The sequence below is a fragment of the Dreissena polymorpha genome, chromosome 14 (genome assembly GCF_020536995.1).
Source record: "Dreissena polymorpha isolate Duluth1 chromosome 14, UMN_Dpol_1.0, whole genome shotgun sequence".
NCBI classification, from domain to species: Eukaryota; Metazoa; Mollusca; class Bivalvia; order Myida; family Dreissenidae; genus Dreissena; species Dreissena polymorpha.
The window spans coordinates 50620039-50640149 of NC_068368.1; the positions used below are offsets into that span (position 1 = coordinate 50620039).

General features: G+C 34.8%; 1 protein-coding gene across 1 annotated transcript; it reads right to left on the reverse strand.

Moving 5' to 3' along the window:
- Positions 1 to 6924: 6924 nt before the first annotated feature.
- Positions 6925 to 18393, reverse strand: LOC127858958 (uncharacterized). Its single transcript, XM_052396322.1, has 4 exons — positions 18124 to 18393; positions 12301 to 12984; positions 10853 to 11040; positions 6925 to 10469 (listed from the first exon to the last, which is right to left on the reverse strand). Exons 2-4 carry the CDS (start codon positions 12977 to 12979, stop codon positions 9351 to 9353), a joined length of 1986 nt encoding a protein of 661 aa, XP_052252282.1. The 5' UTR covers positions 12980 to 12984; positions 18124 to 18393; the 3' UTR covers positions 6925 to 9350.
- Positions 18394 to 20111: the final 1718 nt, after the last annotated feature.

Here is a 20111-nt window from a genome sequence, read left to right on the forward strand (position 1 = left end):
GTGATCTCCTCAAGTGTGATTTGGGTTTGTAAAACATATAATGAATAAATCCTATTTATCTTTATTAAATGTTAATTTTAATATAATATGCTCAGACGAAAAGTAAACAATTAGAACAACATAAGTTAATAGGCCGCTCTATCAACAATTTACTAAATTAAACAAAAGGTCAAGTAAATATTTAAAGCAACACGCTATGTAGAAGTTGTTTCAAAGAAAATTTAACCTAAACATTTTTAGATCTTTATGTTTTTCCATACTTGCCTAAATTATTTGATTTACTGGATACGTTTATTACATTACACTTCTATTTAAAGTTGTTCTCTCCTAAGACTGTATTGTATAATTGCGCTATTTCTGAATGCATATATAAGTTCTATCTAATTCACCATGTAACTCAACACATTAGATTGAAAAATCGGCGAGAAGCTGTTTGTGTTCAAAATGTTTAATCTGAAATGCATTTCCCCCCATTGCCAGTTCAAACAGTTTATGCTGCTGCTGGTGGTGTTGCTGTTGCTAATGATGATTCCAACTTCACTGAAGATAACGATGAGGATCATCATCATGATGGGAGTGAAAGTAATTATTATTTTGGTAATTTATATTAACTCTCTGCATTTCTTGGAAAACATTATTAAAGAACTAAATTATTGATATTTTACAGAAAAATGGCGGACGAGTCAGTGGCTTGTTTTTGGCTTGGACGGTAGTTTTGCTACGGTTAATTGCACGCCAACCCGTATCTGCTGAAATACCACTTGACCTGCGTAAAAACATGTCCCCCATCAGCCAACCAAAGTTTCAGTGGTGAGTCTTGTTCACATTTTGAAATTCGTATTGTTTCTGTTGAATTATTTGGAATAATACTTGAAGATTTTAACTCTTTTGGTAAGATTTAAAAGTCTTTGGAATACGATAATTATTGTTTTGTTTGTAGCACAGTATTTTGATATTTTTATTTCCAGGTTTCTTTTTTCATATTTTGATGTGCAGTGATTAATTGTGTTTCCGAATACGCTTGTTGAAAAATCACAGTAAATGCAGTGGAATTCTTCCATTGTGCCTAAACAGACAATAAACAAGCCTTAATCAATTATTGTTAATCACAATAAATGATACAAAACCTGCAAAATCGGCATAGATTTATCGCAATAATTGATACAAAATGCATATAATGTAATCGCAATCAATGATACAGCATCACTGCAATATATGATACAGTCATTTTAAAAACCATCTTGTGTATTTTAATCAATATCTTAGTATATTTAATATGCCGATAGATTATAAGTTATTTGACTTCAATTGCAATATATTACAAACAGACAAATGTATGTTTCGAAACAGACTTTAGACAAAAAAGGATATTTTGGCATAGTGCAACATGTGTTTTCCAGTTTTCTTCGGTGATTTTCAATGTTTTCATAAACAACAACTTCTTCGAAGCGGATTTATACGTTCTCAAGGGAAACTTAATTCTCTACGTCATCTAAAGTACAGAGTTTACTTACTCTTTTGCAGTATTAATCCATTGATTCGTATCAAAATTAACAGCGGTATGTAAATATTGCCGTTACGCCATGGCAATCACATCGCAATATCCTGGAATGAAACAATTGGTTTATACACTGTGATTTCGTGAACGATAACGACGGAGATCTTTACAATCAATGTCGGTCTCCTTTATTTCTTTGGCCGAAAAATAGTTCTTTATTATGCTGCTTAAAGGGGCCTTTTCACAGATTTTGGCATTTTTTTAACTTATTCATTAAATGCTTTATATTGATAAATGTAAACATTGGATCGTAAAAGCTCCAGTAAAAAATCAAGAAAAAAAATAAAAAAAGGAAAAGAACATTGCCCGGAGCAGGTTTCGAACCAGTGACCCCTGGAGTCCTGCCAGAGTCCTGAAGTAAAAACGCATTAGCCTACTGAGCTATTCCGCCGTGTACACATTCTTGACGTATTTTATACCTTATATAAGCAATCTTCGTAGTTTCACAAAATTTAACGACAAAAACAGAACTCTCCAAATTATTCAATCGTTTCGCGTTGCAACGCTTTATAATTTTTAGGTTTTAAAATCGTCAAAAGATGCATATAATGGCTATATTAGAGCATGGTTAATTTTCAGTATTACTGTTTCCTCACAAATATCATAACTAAAACGAAAACTTACGAATCTGAAACAACTTTTTTCAATTTTGTCAATTTACCAAAGCGTGAAAAGATACCTTTAAATTCAGTTTTTAGGATGTTTAAACGACACGAAGAATTCGAAATGTTTTTCTTAACTTAAGCTTACGTTTACAAATAATTCAATCTATTGAAAATCACTTTCGAAGTTACTTTTTATTATTAACGGTATCGTGATGTATTTACTGAAAACAATACATGTCTGTAATGTGCGCAGTACCGTAGAGCTATAGCAAGATTTGTGTAACATATTTAATTTAATATTTGAATAGGTAATGTTTTATGAATACTCAGTGCGAGGTAACCCATTTATGTAGGTGTAATACACCTACATAAATGGGTTACCTCGCATATTAACTACACCCTATACATACAACATATAATGTCACTGCCCACTCAAAATTAACTACTTGGGAAACCAAGTATGATTCTATGGATGATGAACATGTGTACCAATCTTTGATTCTGAATGTTAAATTTGTTCATGGTTGTACACATAATTCTGAATGTTAAAATACTGAATTTCTAAAAATTGTTAATGAGAAGCTTTTTGTAAATAATTTGTAAATAAATCCTGACAGTGTCTATGAAGAGGAAACATATGCGTTTAAAAACGTTACTTAATTAATTACAATGAGAATTTAAAAGTAATGATGACTTTGTCATTAAGTAATGTCAGAAAAGGATTTAAGAAACTAACTCCTCATGTTCTAGTCAACATACTACACAATAACATCATTGAAAAACGTTGACATAGCTAGGCCTATTGCTTGATTGGATCACATATCATAACATGCATCTACGTCAATAGCAAAATATAGTTTTGATGTATCAAAGTTTATTAGTCTAACAAAAAATACACATTACACGAGTAATAACTCCATTAAAATTGTGCACTACATAAAACGTCCAACAGACAGAAGGAAGGATGGTAAACCAACCCAAAAAGTCGACACGTAACTACGAAAAGCTCAGATGAATGACGAGGAGTCATCACTATACTTTAAATTATCGGTTTCTGTTTTTTTTTTTATGGAATGTCGAGTACCAACGATACAAAATGAAAAATGGAAATGCACAGGCTAACATATTTATTAACAGCTCATAAGTACCTTGGCTGGTTTAAAAGTAAAGTTTAACAAACATAAAAAGCGTTAAAAACCGTGTCGTATTGTAGCGTCTATGCGGTGCTCATTTTGGTATACCAATACCAGCGGCTCTCAAAGGCTTCACCGAAACACGGTTTACGCAAATAAGGCATATATTTTACCCGACTATGATGTCCTAGTAGGGAACACGATATAAATATAATTTCTAGTATCTATCTAAAATAATTATTTTGATAAATAAACTGATTCTTTCACAACCACACAATACGATTATTCAAACATTTTATGTTTAGCTTTCAATTTACGCATTAATTTTTAGAATGAAGATATTAAATTCCAAGTAAAAAGCAACATGATGTAAAAAGGCTTTGCAAAATAAATGTCAAACATTAGCAAAATTGAAGTAAAGTAGTGTGTGGTCATTTAATATAAGGACCACGAGAGGTTTTCCTTTTTGAAAATGGTAAATTACATCTTATCCAATTAAATTCAGTAAACATGTTGTTTTTCGTACATGTATGGAAATACTGTTTCCAAATACGATTTATATACTTACATTTGTCAAATTAATATGTTTAAGTCATACATTTGAGCCTTACAGGATGGTAAACCCATTCTGAATCCGGAATGCACTAATCCCCTGTATTGTCAAATACTTGAGAGAAAACATAAACATGAAACATGTTATAAAACAATGATAACATAATACAAAAGAGTTAATTTTAGCTTACAACGATTCTTACATTCTTTTAAAAAGAACGTGTTTTAGATAAAACAAAACGCTTACCAAGTGTAAGAAAACTCTAATCCCTTACATGCACTCCATGCAATCTGCTCACCATTCTTATCAATTACACATAATGTCACACGTCAGCCAACGATTGTAAATCAGTACAGCTAGCGCCTATAATTTGTCATGCTTATTTTATTACATGTTTAGTTCAAGTCGTGTACCCATTTACTACCGCACAGTACATTGTATACCCAGTGTCTATTCATCTGAGTTTAAAACGAGTGATTTCTAAATTGAGAATGCACTCTTTTCACAGCTCGTTCACACATGGATTTCAGTAAACTATTTTTGCTATTGTGTAACTAAGTCATTAAATAATTAAGACAAATGCCAAATGATTTGCACCTCTGTTAAAGGCGATCCAACGGACATTCATATAATATTGATATTACATGTTATTTAAAACCAAGTAGTTTCAATGAAGAATTAGTTTTTATTCATGCCCCCTTCCCACAGCAATCATAATTTGCCCTCCGCTTTTTATCCCCCGCCAAAGGCGGAGGGATATTGTCCGTCCTTCCGTCTATCTTTCCGTCTTTCCGACCTTCTGTCCGTCCGGCACTTTTGTGTCCGGAGCCATATCTTGGAAGTGCTTTTGCCGATTTAATTGAAACTTGGTATGAGTATATATATATATGGATAAGAGGATGATGCACGCCAAATGGCATTGTACACCTTCCGTTAATAATGGAGTTATGGCCCTTTGTATCTTGAAAAAATGATTTTTTGTGTCCGGAGCCATATCTTGAAAGTGCTTTGGCGGATTGCATTGGAACTTGGTATGAGTATATATATGGTTAAGAGGATGATGCACGCTAAATGGCATTGTACACCATTGGATAATAACGGAGTTATGGCCCTTTGTATCTTGAAAAACTGTTTTTTTTGTCCGGAGCCATATCTTGGAAGTGCTTTGACAGATTTCATTGAAACTTGGTATGAGTATATATATATATATATATATATATATATATATATATATATGGATAACAGAATGATGCACGTTGGCATCGTCCATCCGTCCAGACAACTTTTGTGTCCAGAAGTATATTGGCGGGGGATATCAATTCAACTAATTAACTTGTTTATACCGGTGTTAACTCGAAAATTAGTTCCGCTCGAGTTTTGAAACCTTAAATTAACCAGCATTTATTTAAACTAACACATTTCTGCATTTTTCGAAAAACAAGTATCCGGTTTTATGGTTGTTAAAGAATTTTTTTTTTATATTCTATCGCGCAAAAGTTGAAAAGCTCTGCTGCTAGAGTGATGAAACGTATCATAAATATTAGCCTGCGTGTCAACTGGCGCATCTGTGCATTTAAGACCAGTTTGTTCCCGACATAAGCGTAGCCATTGCCTAGTGCAAGAAAAACATCGTGCATCAATCGTGTCGCATGTAACTCGAACATTATTGTGACTTCAACGTTTAAACTTTACACTCAAGATTTGCGCTCCTGTGTATGTTGCCTTTTCTTTCGGGAATTTATGGCCTGTATGCCAAAATAAGCAACCCGGATGTGTATGTCATTACCTTTTAAACTTCAACTGCTTGTGTGCTGAAACTTTATATTCACATCAATCACCATGCGAATGTTTGCAGTTTAAAGTCTCCCCGCTTGTGTTTATTTCTTTAATTATATATATATATATATATATATATATATATATATATATATATGCTTAGTTTTAAATAATGTGTACGATCGAACAATACATGTACACACAATTGTACAAACGATTATTGTTTATGTTATTTTACTATATAATTTTAGCGATTCGACATTAACAAGTTGTCAACGACTTCTTTTTTAAATAATGTATGTCATAGATATGTCACATACAATAACTTGTTGAACGGCAAATATCCAAGCACAAAAGCCACAGTAACACTTGTGTCGTCGTTATTCACGTTGTAAAAGCGCTTTTGATTTAAACTCGCGAAATCCGTCGTGAGGGAAGTCGGCACCGAACCCTTTAAAAAACTATTTTACGGTTTAAAATGATCTCCAAAAAAGACAGACTGATGTTACTTAAAGTTAAACTTACCCGTTTACATACGTAGAAGGAATAAATTCGACGAGCGTGTATTCCAGCTTTTTGAAAGTCCAGCCCTCCCGCTCTGGAACTACACAGACTATTTATAGCTCATAGAACGATTGCGTTGGTCGACTGGGTCGACCGAGTTTACACGGTCTACCAAAAATATGCACACAGACGAATTCAGCATATGTGTAAACAATGGCATTCCGTGTAGAACCAAACCACGGACATTGCTTCATAAAAGAAATTACATATATTAACTTTATAGGATAAGGACTCGAACCTTAAACCGCGATTAAAAGAAAATATAATAAACGCGAGACAAGTGTTGCTATGGCGAGAAATAAACATTTTTATGATCAAAAGCGTTCATCCTAATGCAAAACAAAACTGTAGGTGACCTTATTGTCGAAATTAACTGTGATGTTTATTGTAATTAAAAATGTATGCATATAAAGAATAATGGGGCATATCAATATTATAATGCGATCCATATTGAAAGATGGTTTGATTGCATTAAATTATGATAAATTTGACTAGTTCGAAAAGTGAGGGCCTTAATATCTTAATACGTACTCATTTATCATATGTGTAGTCTGGTATTTATGTGAAGAAAATTAATTAGAAGATGAATTTGTTGTTGAAGTGTTCTTAATTCCTCCAAATTAGAAACTACATTATTTTTAAAACTTACTATAGAGCTAGACCTATCATGTTCAAACTAACTCACTTATTAATTACAAACAACATACTTGAACTGTTCAAGTAAGTATTTAAGTTAGTGTTCAGAACATTTAATTTGGACACATTATCTAATTTAAAAATGTAGATCATACACAGGTTATTAGATAACAATGTGATAACAATACCTGCAACAATTAGGCTGTCCAACAGTCATTTAGATATTGCTTGCAAATATATCTTAGTATTGTGTTTTCTACCTTGTTTTCAAAATCAAATCGTATTTGTTAAAATTTATCCATACATCCTCAATTTGGACACAAATAAAATTACATAAGCAGACATCATTATATTTAACGGCTCTGATATCCCAATGTCATTATGCAGTTCAATATGTGATAAATACAAATTAGGTCGTGAAAAACGTTAGTTGATTTAGTCGAAGCCATTTGTCCATTTGATGAAAATAATAAGAACAATACAACTAATTCACAACAAAATAAATTTTAAAGAGCACAGTAGCATAAACATAAACATACAAAAACAACTTGTATCTAAGACAATTAGTAAAACTGCATAAACAGTGTTCAATTCAACACAAATTCCGACTGCGTCGGTTGAACGTACATCAGAAGCATTCGTTATTGACTTATCAATTTAATTTAGGCAAACATTTGTTCAAAGAATATATCAAGAGGAATGCAAATTTTTAAGCATATGTGTCTTGTTCTGTGAAAGCTGGTCATAATGCATGTGCGTAAAGTGTAGTCCCAGATTAGCCTATGCAGTCCGCTCAGGCTAATCAGGGACGACACTTTCCGCTTAAATGGTATTTTCCGTTAAAAGGAAGTCCCTTTTTACCGAAAATCTAGTTTAAGCGGAAAGTGTCGTCCCTGATTAGCCTGTGCGGACTGCACAGGCTAATCTGGGACGACACTATACGCACATGCATTAAGCCCAGTTTTCTCAGAACAAGACACATATGTATGCCGGCTTGTTTTGGCTACAAAGGGTCGCAATTGGTCAGTTCATGTAAATGGGCCGGGCTCTGGGATAACCGGGCTTACGTCATGTGCTTAAATTATCGTCCCATTTTAGCTTGTGAAGTTCAGTCCGGACAGGCTCATCAGGGACGACACATACCGTTTTGAGCAATTTTTAGTTTAAAATTTTTTCTTCTTAACGAAATTCCAGTCCAGGCGGAAAGTGTCGTCCCTGATTCCCTGCGGACTGCACAGGCTAATCTGGTACAATCCTTTACTCATATGTATTTAGCCAGAAACGGCTTATAAATTATCCTACATGGTAACTCGGCAACGGCATACACCAATTCCACAACAATATTATATATATGTTTTCATAATGTTTACCAGTGAAACGACAGTCAAATTGGCCGACTTACTTTTAACCAAAGCTACAACTACAATCTTTGTTGTTCTTTAAAAATATTTACAACATTGAACAGACAAGACCAATATCACAGGACTAACCCTGTTAGTATTTAAGACGCATGTTACAAATCACATATTTATACGATCGATATTTACAAAAGGTTTAACTAGAATTTAACTTGTTTAAATCGAAATCAAATAAACATCGATAAATAGTTGTACACATGTCATGAAATATTATGCATATGCAAACCGGGACAATTGTAAAACTTCTTTCAAAACTGATACAATATCGAGATCGAAAACTGTTCATCGAAAAACCGCTATCAATGAAGAATGGAATACAAAAAATGAATCAAATAACAATTACATTTATTGAATAAGATAAACCTAAAAGTGTTCACATGTACGGCATATGGAATTGCCGCTCCACGAAACGACATTGACATTTTATGCAAACAATTTACATGGGTTAAGCAATTGAGTTTGTTATACAGTCATACATCTGATCGCTATTGTACTTGTCAGCAAATCAAACAAGTAATGCGACTAACATGGTGCGCTACTATAATTAAACAATTGTTCGAGGTTTATGCACATCATAAACAGTTTTATATAAAATATCTAATTCAGTAGCATCGTTAATATATGCCGTAAAACTATGTACAATTACAATTAAAAAAAAAACAACCTTTTATACGAACTAGCTCTGCATCATTTAATTTTTAAACGCTTAGACTCTTCGAAAAATGCTTTTTAAGGAAAATTAACTCATTCGATTCAAAATTATAAATACACATATATTGTCTTACAATTTGATTTGGGAATACACAACACAACGAAGCAGAAACCGGTTACACGTATAACGGGTGAGGCTATAACCGCGTTTCAAAAAAATCAACGGCATATTTTTCTAGAGAAAAACCCGTACCGGATTGTATATAACACATGGGAGAGTAAGCTTTTTATGGCATCACCTGCAACGTTTTAAAACAAATGTCTGTGATTTACTGTCTGGAAAGAACTTCGAAATAAATCACGTGTGTCAAGTCACACAAAAACATACGTATATAATTTCCGGTCAAAAACACCGAATCAATTCAGTATAAATTGTGTTTGTTTCGCAGAATATACCTAAGGGTTGTTCACACTTTTACACAATTGAAAATCATCTCTGTATTTGTCATTCATGTGACGAAGCCCTGCTTGAAGATCAAAGGCCAAATACAGATTTCTGCTGGATCCATAAGATGAGGCAGAAACTACACTTTGATTTTGGGTAGCAGCATCACCTTTGCTGGCGTTGTTGCCAGCTAATGTCACTCTTGCATAAAGCTCTGTTACTTTGTTTATTCCGTTGCCTGAAGTATCTACATTCTTTGTTACGCTAGCTGATGTCATTAGCGAAGGGGTTTGGGCATCAGACTCATGCTGTTTTCCGATTAACATTCCTATCGCATCGATGTAAATTCCTCTTGGAGTGTTGGAACACACAAGCGAACCACTGTCACCCTCAGTAGCGAGTACTCGACTGCTTTCTTCAGCATCAGATGCTTCATCAGAATCAAGGTCCTCGAGTCCAATTAATGTTTGGATATTTGAAGTGGCACTTCGATAGTATAAAGGCATTGTTATTTTACCTTTGCCCAATCGGGTCTTCGCTCCCCATAAGTGAACCTTTAAACCATTTAACAACTCCACCTGGTCTTGGTTTTGATAATCATACACCCTGCTATTTGCCCTTTGGCCAGTCGAGTCCAATAGGCTGGGTTCTTCAGTTGGTTGAATGCGCAATTTAGCGGCTGCGATATCCAGGGGCTTTAAATATTCGACGTCCATTCTAGGTGGCAGTGTTTTAGCGATCATTCTTTCTGTTGAGTTAGAAGAAATAAGGTATACATCGCTCTTTTCTTTGTCTTGCAAAACATGATTCGCCGATATCAGACAGCATTCCTTATGTGGTGGATTCCCTTTCCATACGAAGCCACCAAGTGTTCCCTTCCCGACCGCACGAATGAAGCCTCCAGTCCTCACATCGCTTGTAAATCTGTTCATATCTCGCGTGCTAAATATAAAGTTTATACTTTCTTCTTTTATATTCCTCGTGTCAAACACTTTTCTTGTGTCTGACTTTATCTTATCCATTGTTTTTTCATCGTTCATGACGGATGCATCCAAAGTTACCACCAGTGTGTCTAACCTGTACCCGACACCAAGGATTTGTGGTATCTTCATGGTAAGCTCATTAGCAACCTGTGAAGTATTATAATCAATTTAAAATGCATTTACGGAATTATGTTCTTAATATTGACGCTTTGTTATAAATGATAGAAGATAAGCGTTTTAAATTTTGTAAAGCATCTATTACTGACGAATTTAACTATTCGCAATGTCACATGTTATTTATAAAGTTCTAGAAAGCCGTAATGATAGATATGAATTCAACCATGACATTTTAGTTCAGATTCTTGACAATTACTTAAACAATTACTTTACTATGTATACTTAGTGAAATAAGTGGCCGAGTGATTGAAAGTTCGCTCGATTAATTGTTTAATTGGTCTCTTAAATGACAACTAAAAACCGAAATGTAAGTATGTATCATTAGAAAATATAACGATTACAGGGAAACAAACCTCTTCGTTGACGTTTTTCTCTCGTCTTTTAATTTGAGGACGTTCATTTTCCGGTATTTCGCTTCTTTTATACATCGTACAAATCTCCGAAACGGCATCGAGCAATCTTGGTCTCATGGTTCGGGCCCTTTTCAAGTGCTCTTCGAGGCCAACTCCTGCGTCAAGACTTTTTTCCACGAGGAGATTTGCTGTGAGAAAAACATTAATGGTTTGGGCATTTGACGTTAACAATTCACAAACAGGAAATATGGCTGTTTTTCTTTTGTTTATTGTAAATTTAAATAGAAACAAAAAAATGGAAGAAAAACTCCAAACATTTGAAAATGACTTTTATGCATAAGTTATGCAAAATGATGGATTTTCTTTTTTTGCTATTCCTGTTTCAACACTTCTATTTTTGCCAGAAGCTTTAGTAGTGACGTAATCCCATAATGATCGAGTAGTTAAAGGAGTAAGCTTTTGATTAAGAATCTCCGGGTTCAAACCCCGCAATGGTGTAGTAATCAGCAAATAGTTGAAAAGCTACGCACATTCGTGACCCAACGCATGAAAAGAATACATGTTATACCATAATATTCAGTTTTTTTGTTTAGTTTTAGACACTGCATAACCAAAAATCGGCCGTGATATCATTAAGAATATGATCATATGTAGTTTTATGAAAATCGGCAATAGATGTGAGCTTTATAGAGCGTCCTGTAACATTTCTTGAATTTTACATCTTGATTAAGTGTTTGACCACATTTGTCCCAGTTTTGAACTCGGGAAACATATCATCGGGACCGTATTGCGTAAAGACTTGGCCTCTAGACATTCACAATGTAAATGTTGACGCCGTCCGACGGACGACGCATGACGGCCGAAAAACGAAGGATAAAATGTGATCACACAAGTTCTCCCCTGTGCTCAGCTAAAATGCATAATGTACTTGCTCTTTATTAAATGCGTCATCTTCATATCAGTTCTCTCGCCAAATCATAAGCTACAATATATCGAAATTTTATTTTATGTGCACATCGCTGCGATTTAAGATTTCGTGATAAGGTATCAGATTTTGTGATAAGATATATGAAACTCAAACTGATGTCTGTAAATCCGACATTTTTCACACGATCAACACTCACGACTGAGAAAATGTTAAAAATATCAGTTCTGTTTAGGATAGTCATCAATGGAAATAGGTCAACAAACCAATAGTTTGCAATAATGTTCGTGGATGATTTAAACAATACGGAAATGTCTAGTGGTAGCGCGTCAGATTTCGATCCTTTCGGCCTTTGGTTCGAATCCCAATGAAGGAATCGTCTTAACATTATGTTACTATTCAAATTATTTAAGATTATCCCAAAGGTTGTAGTTTTTTTAGTAAATACAATAAATAACAATAATACGAAATCTGTGAACAAATTTACTATATAATATTTTCTAAAACATTGTAAAGTATATACCTTCGGTGGTAGAAGATTTGCAACGGCGAAATGTCACACTTCCCATGACCTTTACGGGTGTGGAAGGTGAACAATTATTTCTGTTTTCCAAACATCGTCCTAGTTTTTGTGTATAATCGTCCGCTTCAGCACAATGTGCGATGCAATGTAAAAGCTCAGTCCTGTTACGCATGTACGAGAAAACATATCTCGCTAACATTTCACTGATATCTTCTCTACACGATTTCTTATTTGAAACACAAATGTATGTGTCCTCGTATCTCGACCATTTTGAATCTGAAATTGGACCACCGGAAATGTAGACAATCATATTCCCAAAGTAGTCTTGTGGGACGTTTTTCTCTGTGTATTTTGTGACATAAATTGTAGGTAATCTTTCATTTTCGGACAGATCGGAAAATTGTGTCTTTGCCTGTTCATGATTCATGGTTTCGAAATTGGTAGGATCTGGCATAGATTTAGGGGAGAGCTCGTCTGCTTCTATTAGTACATCAACGTGCGATTCTAATATGTTCACCAAAACATCTCCAAATATTGGCAGATGTGGTTCTCCTGAGAGCCCACACTCACTGGTCAGTCTGGAGTACTTTGTGTATGCCCTTTTGATCTCCTCGGTGGCATATTTGTAACGCGGGTAAAGCTCTTTCCCAATACGGTATTGACGCAATCGTTCCGCCATATTGGCTGAAAGCAGCAACAACAACATGTTATTTATTAACATTTGTTATTTGAATATCAAAATAAATACAGATGTAAACCATATTAAGTAATAATCCAGTATAATACTAGTAGTATCCGAAGGAAACAATGTCTGTCAATGCCATTTCGCAAATGTGTAATCATATTGATTGCGAAATTGGGACAATGATGAACTGTTAACCAAAATCCGTTGCATAATTGTTGAAACAAGTTTCCCCGGTATTACCGAATATAGGATCCCAATATGTATTCATTATCTTTATTATAACAATAGCACATGCTTAATTGCTAATGTGTAATAGATCTACATTTGAAAAGGTAGAATTGTTAACATTATCATTAAATCTATTTGCTACCAGTCTTTCAAATAATCGGTTGGCCATATTCCAATTACGGGATATCTTCTTATGTATGCATAACATAATGGTTGCACATTTTTAAGTGAAAATATATGGCGTGTCCAACGTTTAAAAAATTAATATAAATTTCAATATGTATGACCTTGTACGTGGTTTAGTGTTGCTTTCATATCACTTTTTTATTGTAAAATATATATATGTAAGTGTCGTATTACTTTTGTATACTAAAAATATTTATATTTGAAAATGTTATGTTTATATGGTAAAACTATTTTTGTGTCCTCGTTCGTTCACAAATGCGTGCACTTTTTCTATAATCATGTGGTAAAATTATGATATTCGTGTTCTATGACAAATTCCGATAAGAAATCTAGAAATTAATATCGCGATCTCGCCGCGGCCTCGCAAAATCTGTTGTTTTAATAAACCTGATTTATTTTATGGTTGAACATGAAACACACGTATCGTAATCTCCGATTCAATAAATATATATTTTTATTCGCTCAAAGCCCTTTTGAACATACACATAAAAAATGCATTTCATACGCAAGACATAATGTTCAGTGAAATAAACTTCATTAACTTTCATTAGATAAGATGCACGTGAAAATGTATTTTGTCGGTGGCCTGGGACTCTAAGCTATAATATAAACAATACATGTGTTCATTCTTAACTGGACACAACATCATACTATAACTTCATAATAAATTTAAGAACAAACTCAAATGGCAACAAAAGCCGATAAAGATAAGCTTTCTCGTATTTGTTGAAGAACCAAATATTTCCGATCGAATGAAAGCTAAATGTTACTGTTTTCATGTTTTTCTACTCATTCTGAACTGTTAATCTTTATTTCTATGAAAACAATTTATTCACTAATATGCATAGAACATTTACATTCAAACATCACTGATTTACTAAGGAAATAAAGTACAATCAGACATATTACACTAATAATATTCATTTTTAGCTCCACTGGCCAGAGGCCAGCGGGGCTTATGTCATGGTCCTGCGTCCGTCGTGCGTGCGTGCGTTAACTTTTCCTTAAAACATCTTCTCCTCCTAAACTACTGGTCCAATTCTGATGAAATTTCACAGGAATGTTCCTAGGGTGACCCTTTTTCAAATTTGTTCAAATTATGCCCCTGGGGTCAAATTTGACCCTGCCCCGGGGGTCACAAAAATGAAAATTTGCTTATATAAGGCCTATTTTGTGAAAAGTTTCAAAATCTACTCGTCCATAACTATTGGGCCTAGGGCTATCCAATTTGGTATGTAGAGACATCTAATAATCCTCTACCAAATTTATTCAAATTATGCCCCTGGGGTCAAATTTGACCCTGCCCCGGGGGTCACAAAATTGAACATATGCTTATATAAGGCCTATTTTGTAAAAACTTTCAAAATCTTTTCGTCCATAACCATTGGGCCTAGGGCTATCAAATTTGATATGTAGAGACATCTAATAGTCCTCTACCAAATTTCTACAAATTATGCCCCTGGGGTCAAATTTGACCCTGCCCCGGGGGTCACAAAATTGAACATATGCTTATATAAGGCCTATTTTGTGAAAACTTTCAAAATCTTATCGTCCATAACCATTGGGCCTAGGGCTATCAAATTTTGTATGTAGAGACATCTGATAGTCCTCTACCAAATTTGTTCAAATTATGCCCCTGGGGTCAAATTTGACCTGCCCCAGGGGTCACAAAATTGAACATATGCTTATATAGGGTCTATTTTGTGAAAACTTTCAAAATCTTATCGTCCATAACCATTGGGCCTAGGGCTATCAAATTTGGTTTGTAGAGACATCTTATAGTCCTCTACCAAATTTCTTCAAATTATGCCCCTGGGGTCAAATTTGACCCTGCCCCGGGGGTCACAAAATTGAAAATATGCTTATATAAGGCCTATTTTGTGAAAACTTTAAAAATCATCTTGTCCATAACCATTGGGCCTAGGGTTATCAAATTTGGTATGTAGAGACATCTAATAGTCCTCTACCAAATTTTTTCAAATTATGCCCCTGGGGTCAAATTTGACCTGCCCCAGGGGTCACAAAATTGAACATATGCTTATATAGAGTCTATTTTGTGAAAACTTTACAAATTTTCTTGTCCATAACCATTGGGCCTAGGGCTACTAAATTTGGTATGTAGTGACATCTTATAGTCCTCTACCAAGTTTTTTTCGAATTATGCCCCTGGGGTCAAGTTTGACCCTGCCCTGAGGGTCACAAAATTGAACATATGCTTATATAAGGCCTATTTTGTGAAACATTTCAAAATCATCTTGTCCATAACTGTATGCCATAGGGCTACCAAATTTGGTATGTAGTGACATGTAATAGTTCTCTTCTTAGTTTGTTCAAATTATGCCCCTGGGGTCAAATTTGAAACTGCCCCGGCTGTCACAAAATTGAATATATGCTTATAAAGGGCTTATTTTGTGAAAACTTTACAATCTTTCTGTCCATAACCATTGGGTCTAGGGCTACTAAATTTGGTATGTAGTGACATCTTATAGTCCTCTACCAAGTTTGTTCAAATTATGCCCCTAGGGTCAAATTTGACCCTGCCCTGGGGGTCACACAATTGAACATACGCTTATATAAGGCCTATTTTGTGAAAACTTTAAAAATATTCTTGTCCAAAAACATTGGGCCTAGGGCTACCAAATTTGGTATGTAGTGAAATCTTATAGTTCTCTACCAAGTTTGTTCAAATTATGCCCCTGGGGTCAAATTTGACCCTGCCCCGGGGGATCACAAAATTGAACATATGCTTATATAAGGCCTATTTTGTGATATTTTCAAAATTCTCTTGTCCATAACCATCCAGCCTAGGGCTATCAAATTTGGTATTTAGTGACATCTTATAGTCCTCTACCAAATTTGTTTAAATTTTATCCCTGGGGTCAAATTTGAACCTGCCCCGGAGGTCACAAAATTGAACATATGCTTATATAATGCCTATTTTGTGAAAACTTAAAAAAAATTCTTGTCCATAACCATTAGGCATAGGGCTACATAATTTGATATGTAGTGACATTGTATAGTCCTCCACTTAGTTTGTTCAAATTATGCCCCAGGAGTCAAACTTGACCCTGCCCTGGGGGCCACAAAATCGATTATATGCTTATATAGTGCCTATTTTGTGAAAACTTAAAAAATTCTCTTGTCCTTAACCATATGGCATAGGGCTACCAAATTTGGTATGTAGTGACATCTAATAGTTCTCTACCAAGTTTGTTCAAATTATGCCCCTGGGGTCAAATTTGACCCTGCCCGGGGGGGTCACAAAGCTGTACATACGCTTATATGGGGCCTATTTTGTGAAAACTTTAAAAATCTTTATTTCCATAACCATTGGGTCTAGGGCTACCAAATTTGGTATGTAGTGACATCTAATAAACCTCTACCAAATTTGTTCAAATAATGCCTCTGGGGTCAACTTTGACCCTGCCCTGTGGGGTCACACAAGTGAATAAACGCTTATAAAGCGCCTATTTTGTGAAATCTTTAAAAATCTTCTTGTTGAAAACCATTCAGACTATGGCTACCAAATTTGGTATGCAGTAAAATCTTATAGTCCTCTACCAAGTTTGTTCAAATTATGCCCTTTGGGTCAAATTTGACCCTGACCCGCGGGTCACAAAACTGAACATTATATACGCTTATATCTTGCTTATTTTGTGAAAACTTTTAAAATATTCTTGTCCTTAACTCTAGGACCTAGGGCTACCATATTTTGTATGTACATGTAGTGAGATATAGTAGTCCTCTACAAAGTTTGCTCAAATTATGCCCCTGGGGTTAAATTTGACCAAGCCCAGGGGGTCACACAAGTGTACATGTGCTAAAATAGGGCCTACATTTAAGTATTTGCACATGCAGAGAATATTTGTTTCAGCCTTCTTTCAGCAGTGGAGCGATACAGGGCCATCATGGCCCTCTTGTTTTGTTTTCATTAATGTTTTAGATGTGTTTAAAAGGTAATAAGGTGGAATATTCTCTCTTCAACATATGCTCAATAAAAAAACCTAAGAAACGATTGCGAGATCGGCATAATAATTTCACAATCTGAAATCTTGGGTGACATCTCGCATTATTATTATTATTATTATAACTACATCGCATCGTTATAACATGATCATTCATCGTATTCTCGCAATCTCTGAACGTGTTGTTGCTACGTGCAACCTCCATGTGATATTACAAAGTACAACGCGAGATCGCTAGATTATTTTCGCAATCTTGCATCGCTTTTCGCATGTTTGACCTTCATATATATAATGGGTGACAACGCTAAAAACTATTTGAAGACTAACGACGAAATCGCGGTATTAATTATGTAATTTCTCACAGTGATCTCCTAAAATCGCGTTCTCGCGAGTGAATTCCTGATGTCGAAAGTGCAAAGGAGCGAGTGACAGAAGGGGACTACCGTACTATGTAGAATGTGACAGCCATTAAAGGAAACACTTCATAACAATCAAAACCGGTATGAATGACTAAATAACGTTGTGACATCGCTATCTATTTATAAAGTGATCTCAATGTTGAAAATAATTGTTATATGATTTCGCTTTAGCAAACATAAATAGAAATATAGAATTTTATAACATTTAATAACATATTGTTAGCATTACATATATTTGCGTTTTACATGTATATATTTATTAGTCTCAAGCTGAAGTAAAACATAAACAACTTTACCAACTTTTTTAAAACGTTGTAGAATTTAGGTACGAACTATTTACCTTATGTCTGAGCCCTCATAAACAGATACGACAAGGATTAGCTTAATATTTCCTGTTGAGAACGCTCATTATCGGTTTATACATCACAAAGTATACACACACGATTAATATTTACGCCACTGACGAATTTTAACCGCTTCTTTGGTGTGTATATACAATTCACTAAACCATTAAGTTCAATCTTCGAACTGAAAATTGAAACACGACGTTCTCCTTTTCAAGATAACACTTTGTGATATATGGCCGCCATATCGAGCCCTGGTTGGTTAAAACCACGTGACCATGCGTTTGTAATAACGAGCTGGGTTAAACCTCTACTGCAGAATGGAGGAAGTAAATTACATTATCAATGCTTTTTGCAAAGTGGTTATGTTTATAACTCGCTTACATATATCGTTGTCGCGGAAGGCCAGGCCATTATAAAGGCTTAATATAATTAACGAATTGTTTCGTTTGCATTATGTGCAAAATGTCAATAGGGATATTGGATGTTTATAATAAAAAAAAATTTACTTTCGTTTGTAAAAACATAACATATAATCCAAATCTCATCAATCTACGTTTTAAGATTTGAGAATACAAGTCCAGAAGTGTTCAACATAATATTATGCGATGATCTATTTAACTCATCAAAGTTATGTGTATTTTTTCTTCACAATTTCTATTTATGATTTAGATTATATTTACTAAAAGTCCGGTTATGCAGACTGTTGCAGTCATAGCTGCATGGCACTAATAACATATTGACAGGATGACAGTGGTTCAATAAAGGTAAATAACCCAAAAATGGTAGTAACCGCTGCGAGCAGAGTTTTGGAACTTTGCACTGAAAAAACGGAAAAATGGCGTATTCGTTACTGTAAATTCATACTTATACCTATTCGTACGATTTCTAACATCGAAAGCGATTCTGTGTGGCAAAGTCAAAATTCCATTTGCTTTTAGAAATCGTAGCATTCTATTCAACATTAAAATGCGTAAGAAAATAGTGTGTATCGTCATGTCATGATTTTTGGTATTATTTTTTTCTAAGTCTTCGTAAAGCTACACGCCAACCACACGGAACAGTTAGCCTAACATGGCCGTGTAATTAAGATTACATATGGACGTTCATAGTATAGAGTTGTTTATTTATTAACTTTACATTAAGACATGCGCAGTCATCCAAGAAGTAGCATTACTTGTCAATTGACATCAGGTGGACTTCTTCAGAACACTATTGGGCGTCCGTCAGGGATGTCTGCTATCTCCCGTCCTGTTTTACACTTTCCTTAAAGTGGCCTTTTCACAGATATTGGCATGTATTGAAGTTTGTCATTTAATGATTTACATGAATAAATGTAAACATTTGATCTAAAAAGCTCCAGTAAAAAAAAAATTACAGAAAGAAAAAAGTAACCCGCAACAGGGCTCGAACCACTGACCCCTGGAGTAAAAGTCTATCGCTAAGACCACTCGGCCATCCGTGCTCATACAATGAGTGATGTATTTTATACATTATAAAAGCAATCCTCGTAAGTATCACACAATATAACAACAACAACAAAACTCTCCAAATTATTGAATCGTTTCGCGTTGCAACGCTTTATAATTTTTAGGTTTTAAAATCGTAAAAAGATGCATATAATGGATATTTTAGAGCATGGTAAATGTTCAGCTTTACTGTTTCCTCACAAATATCATAACTACAACGAAAATTTTCGAATCTGAAACATTTACCGGTATTACTAATTTTGTCAATTAACCAAAACGTGAAAAGGCCCCTTTTAGAAGATAATGCAGGAGACTCTCCATGACTACAACACTTCAATCTCCATTGGTGGAATACCCATCTCCCACTTGAGATTCGCTGGTGACATTTACCTCGTGGATGGCATCAGCAGTGAACTTATGACAGGGCCATACGGAATGGAGGGCAGAACGGAGAAGTTGAAGATCATGGTGAGTAGCACGACCAATGCCGGTGTAGACAACATCATGAACGGCGA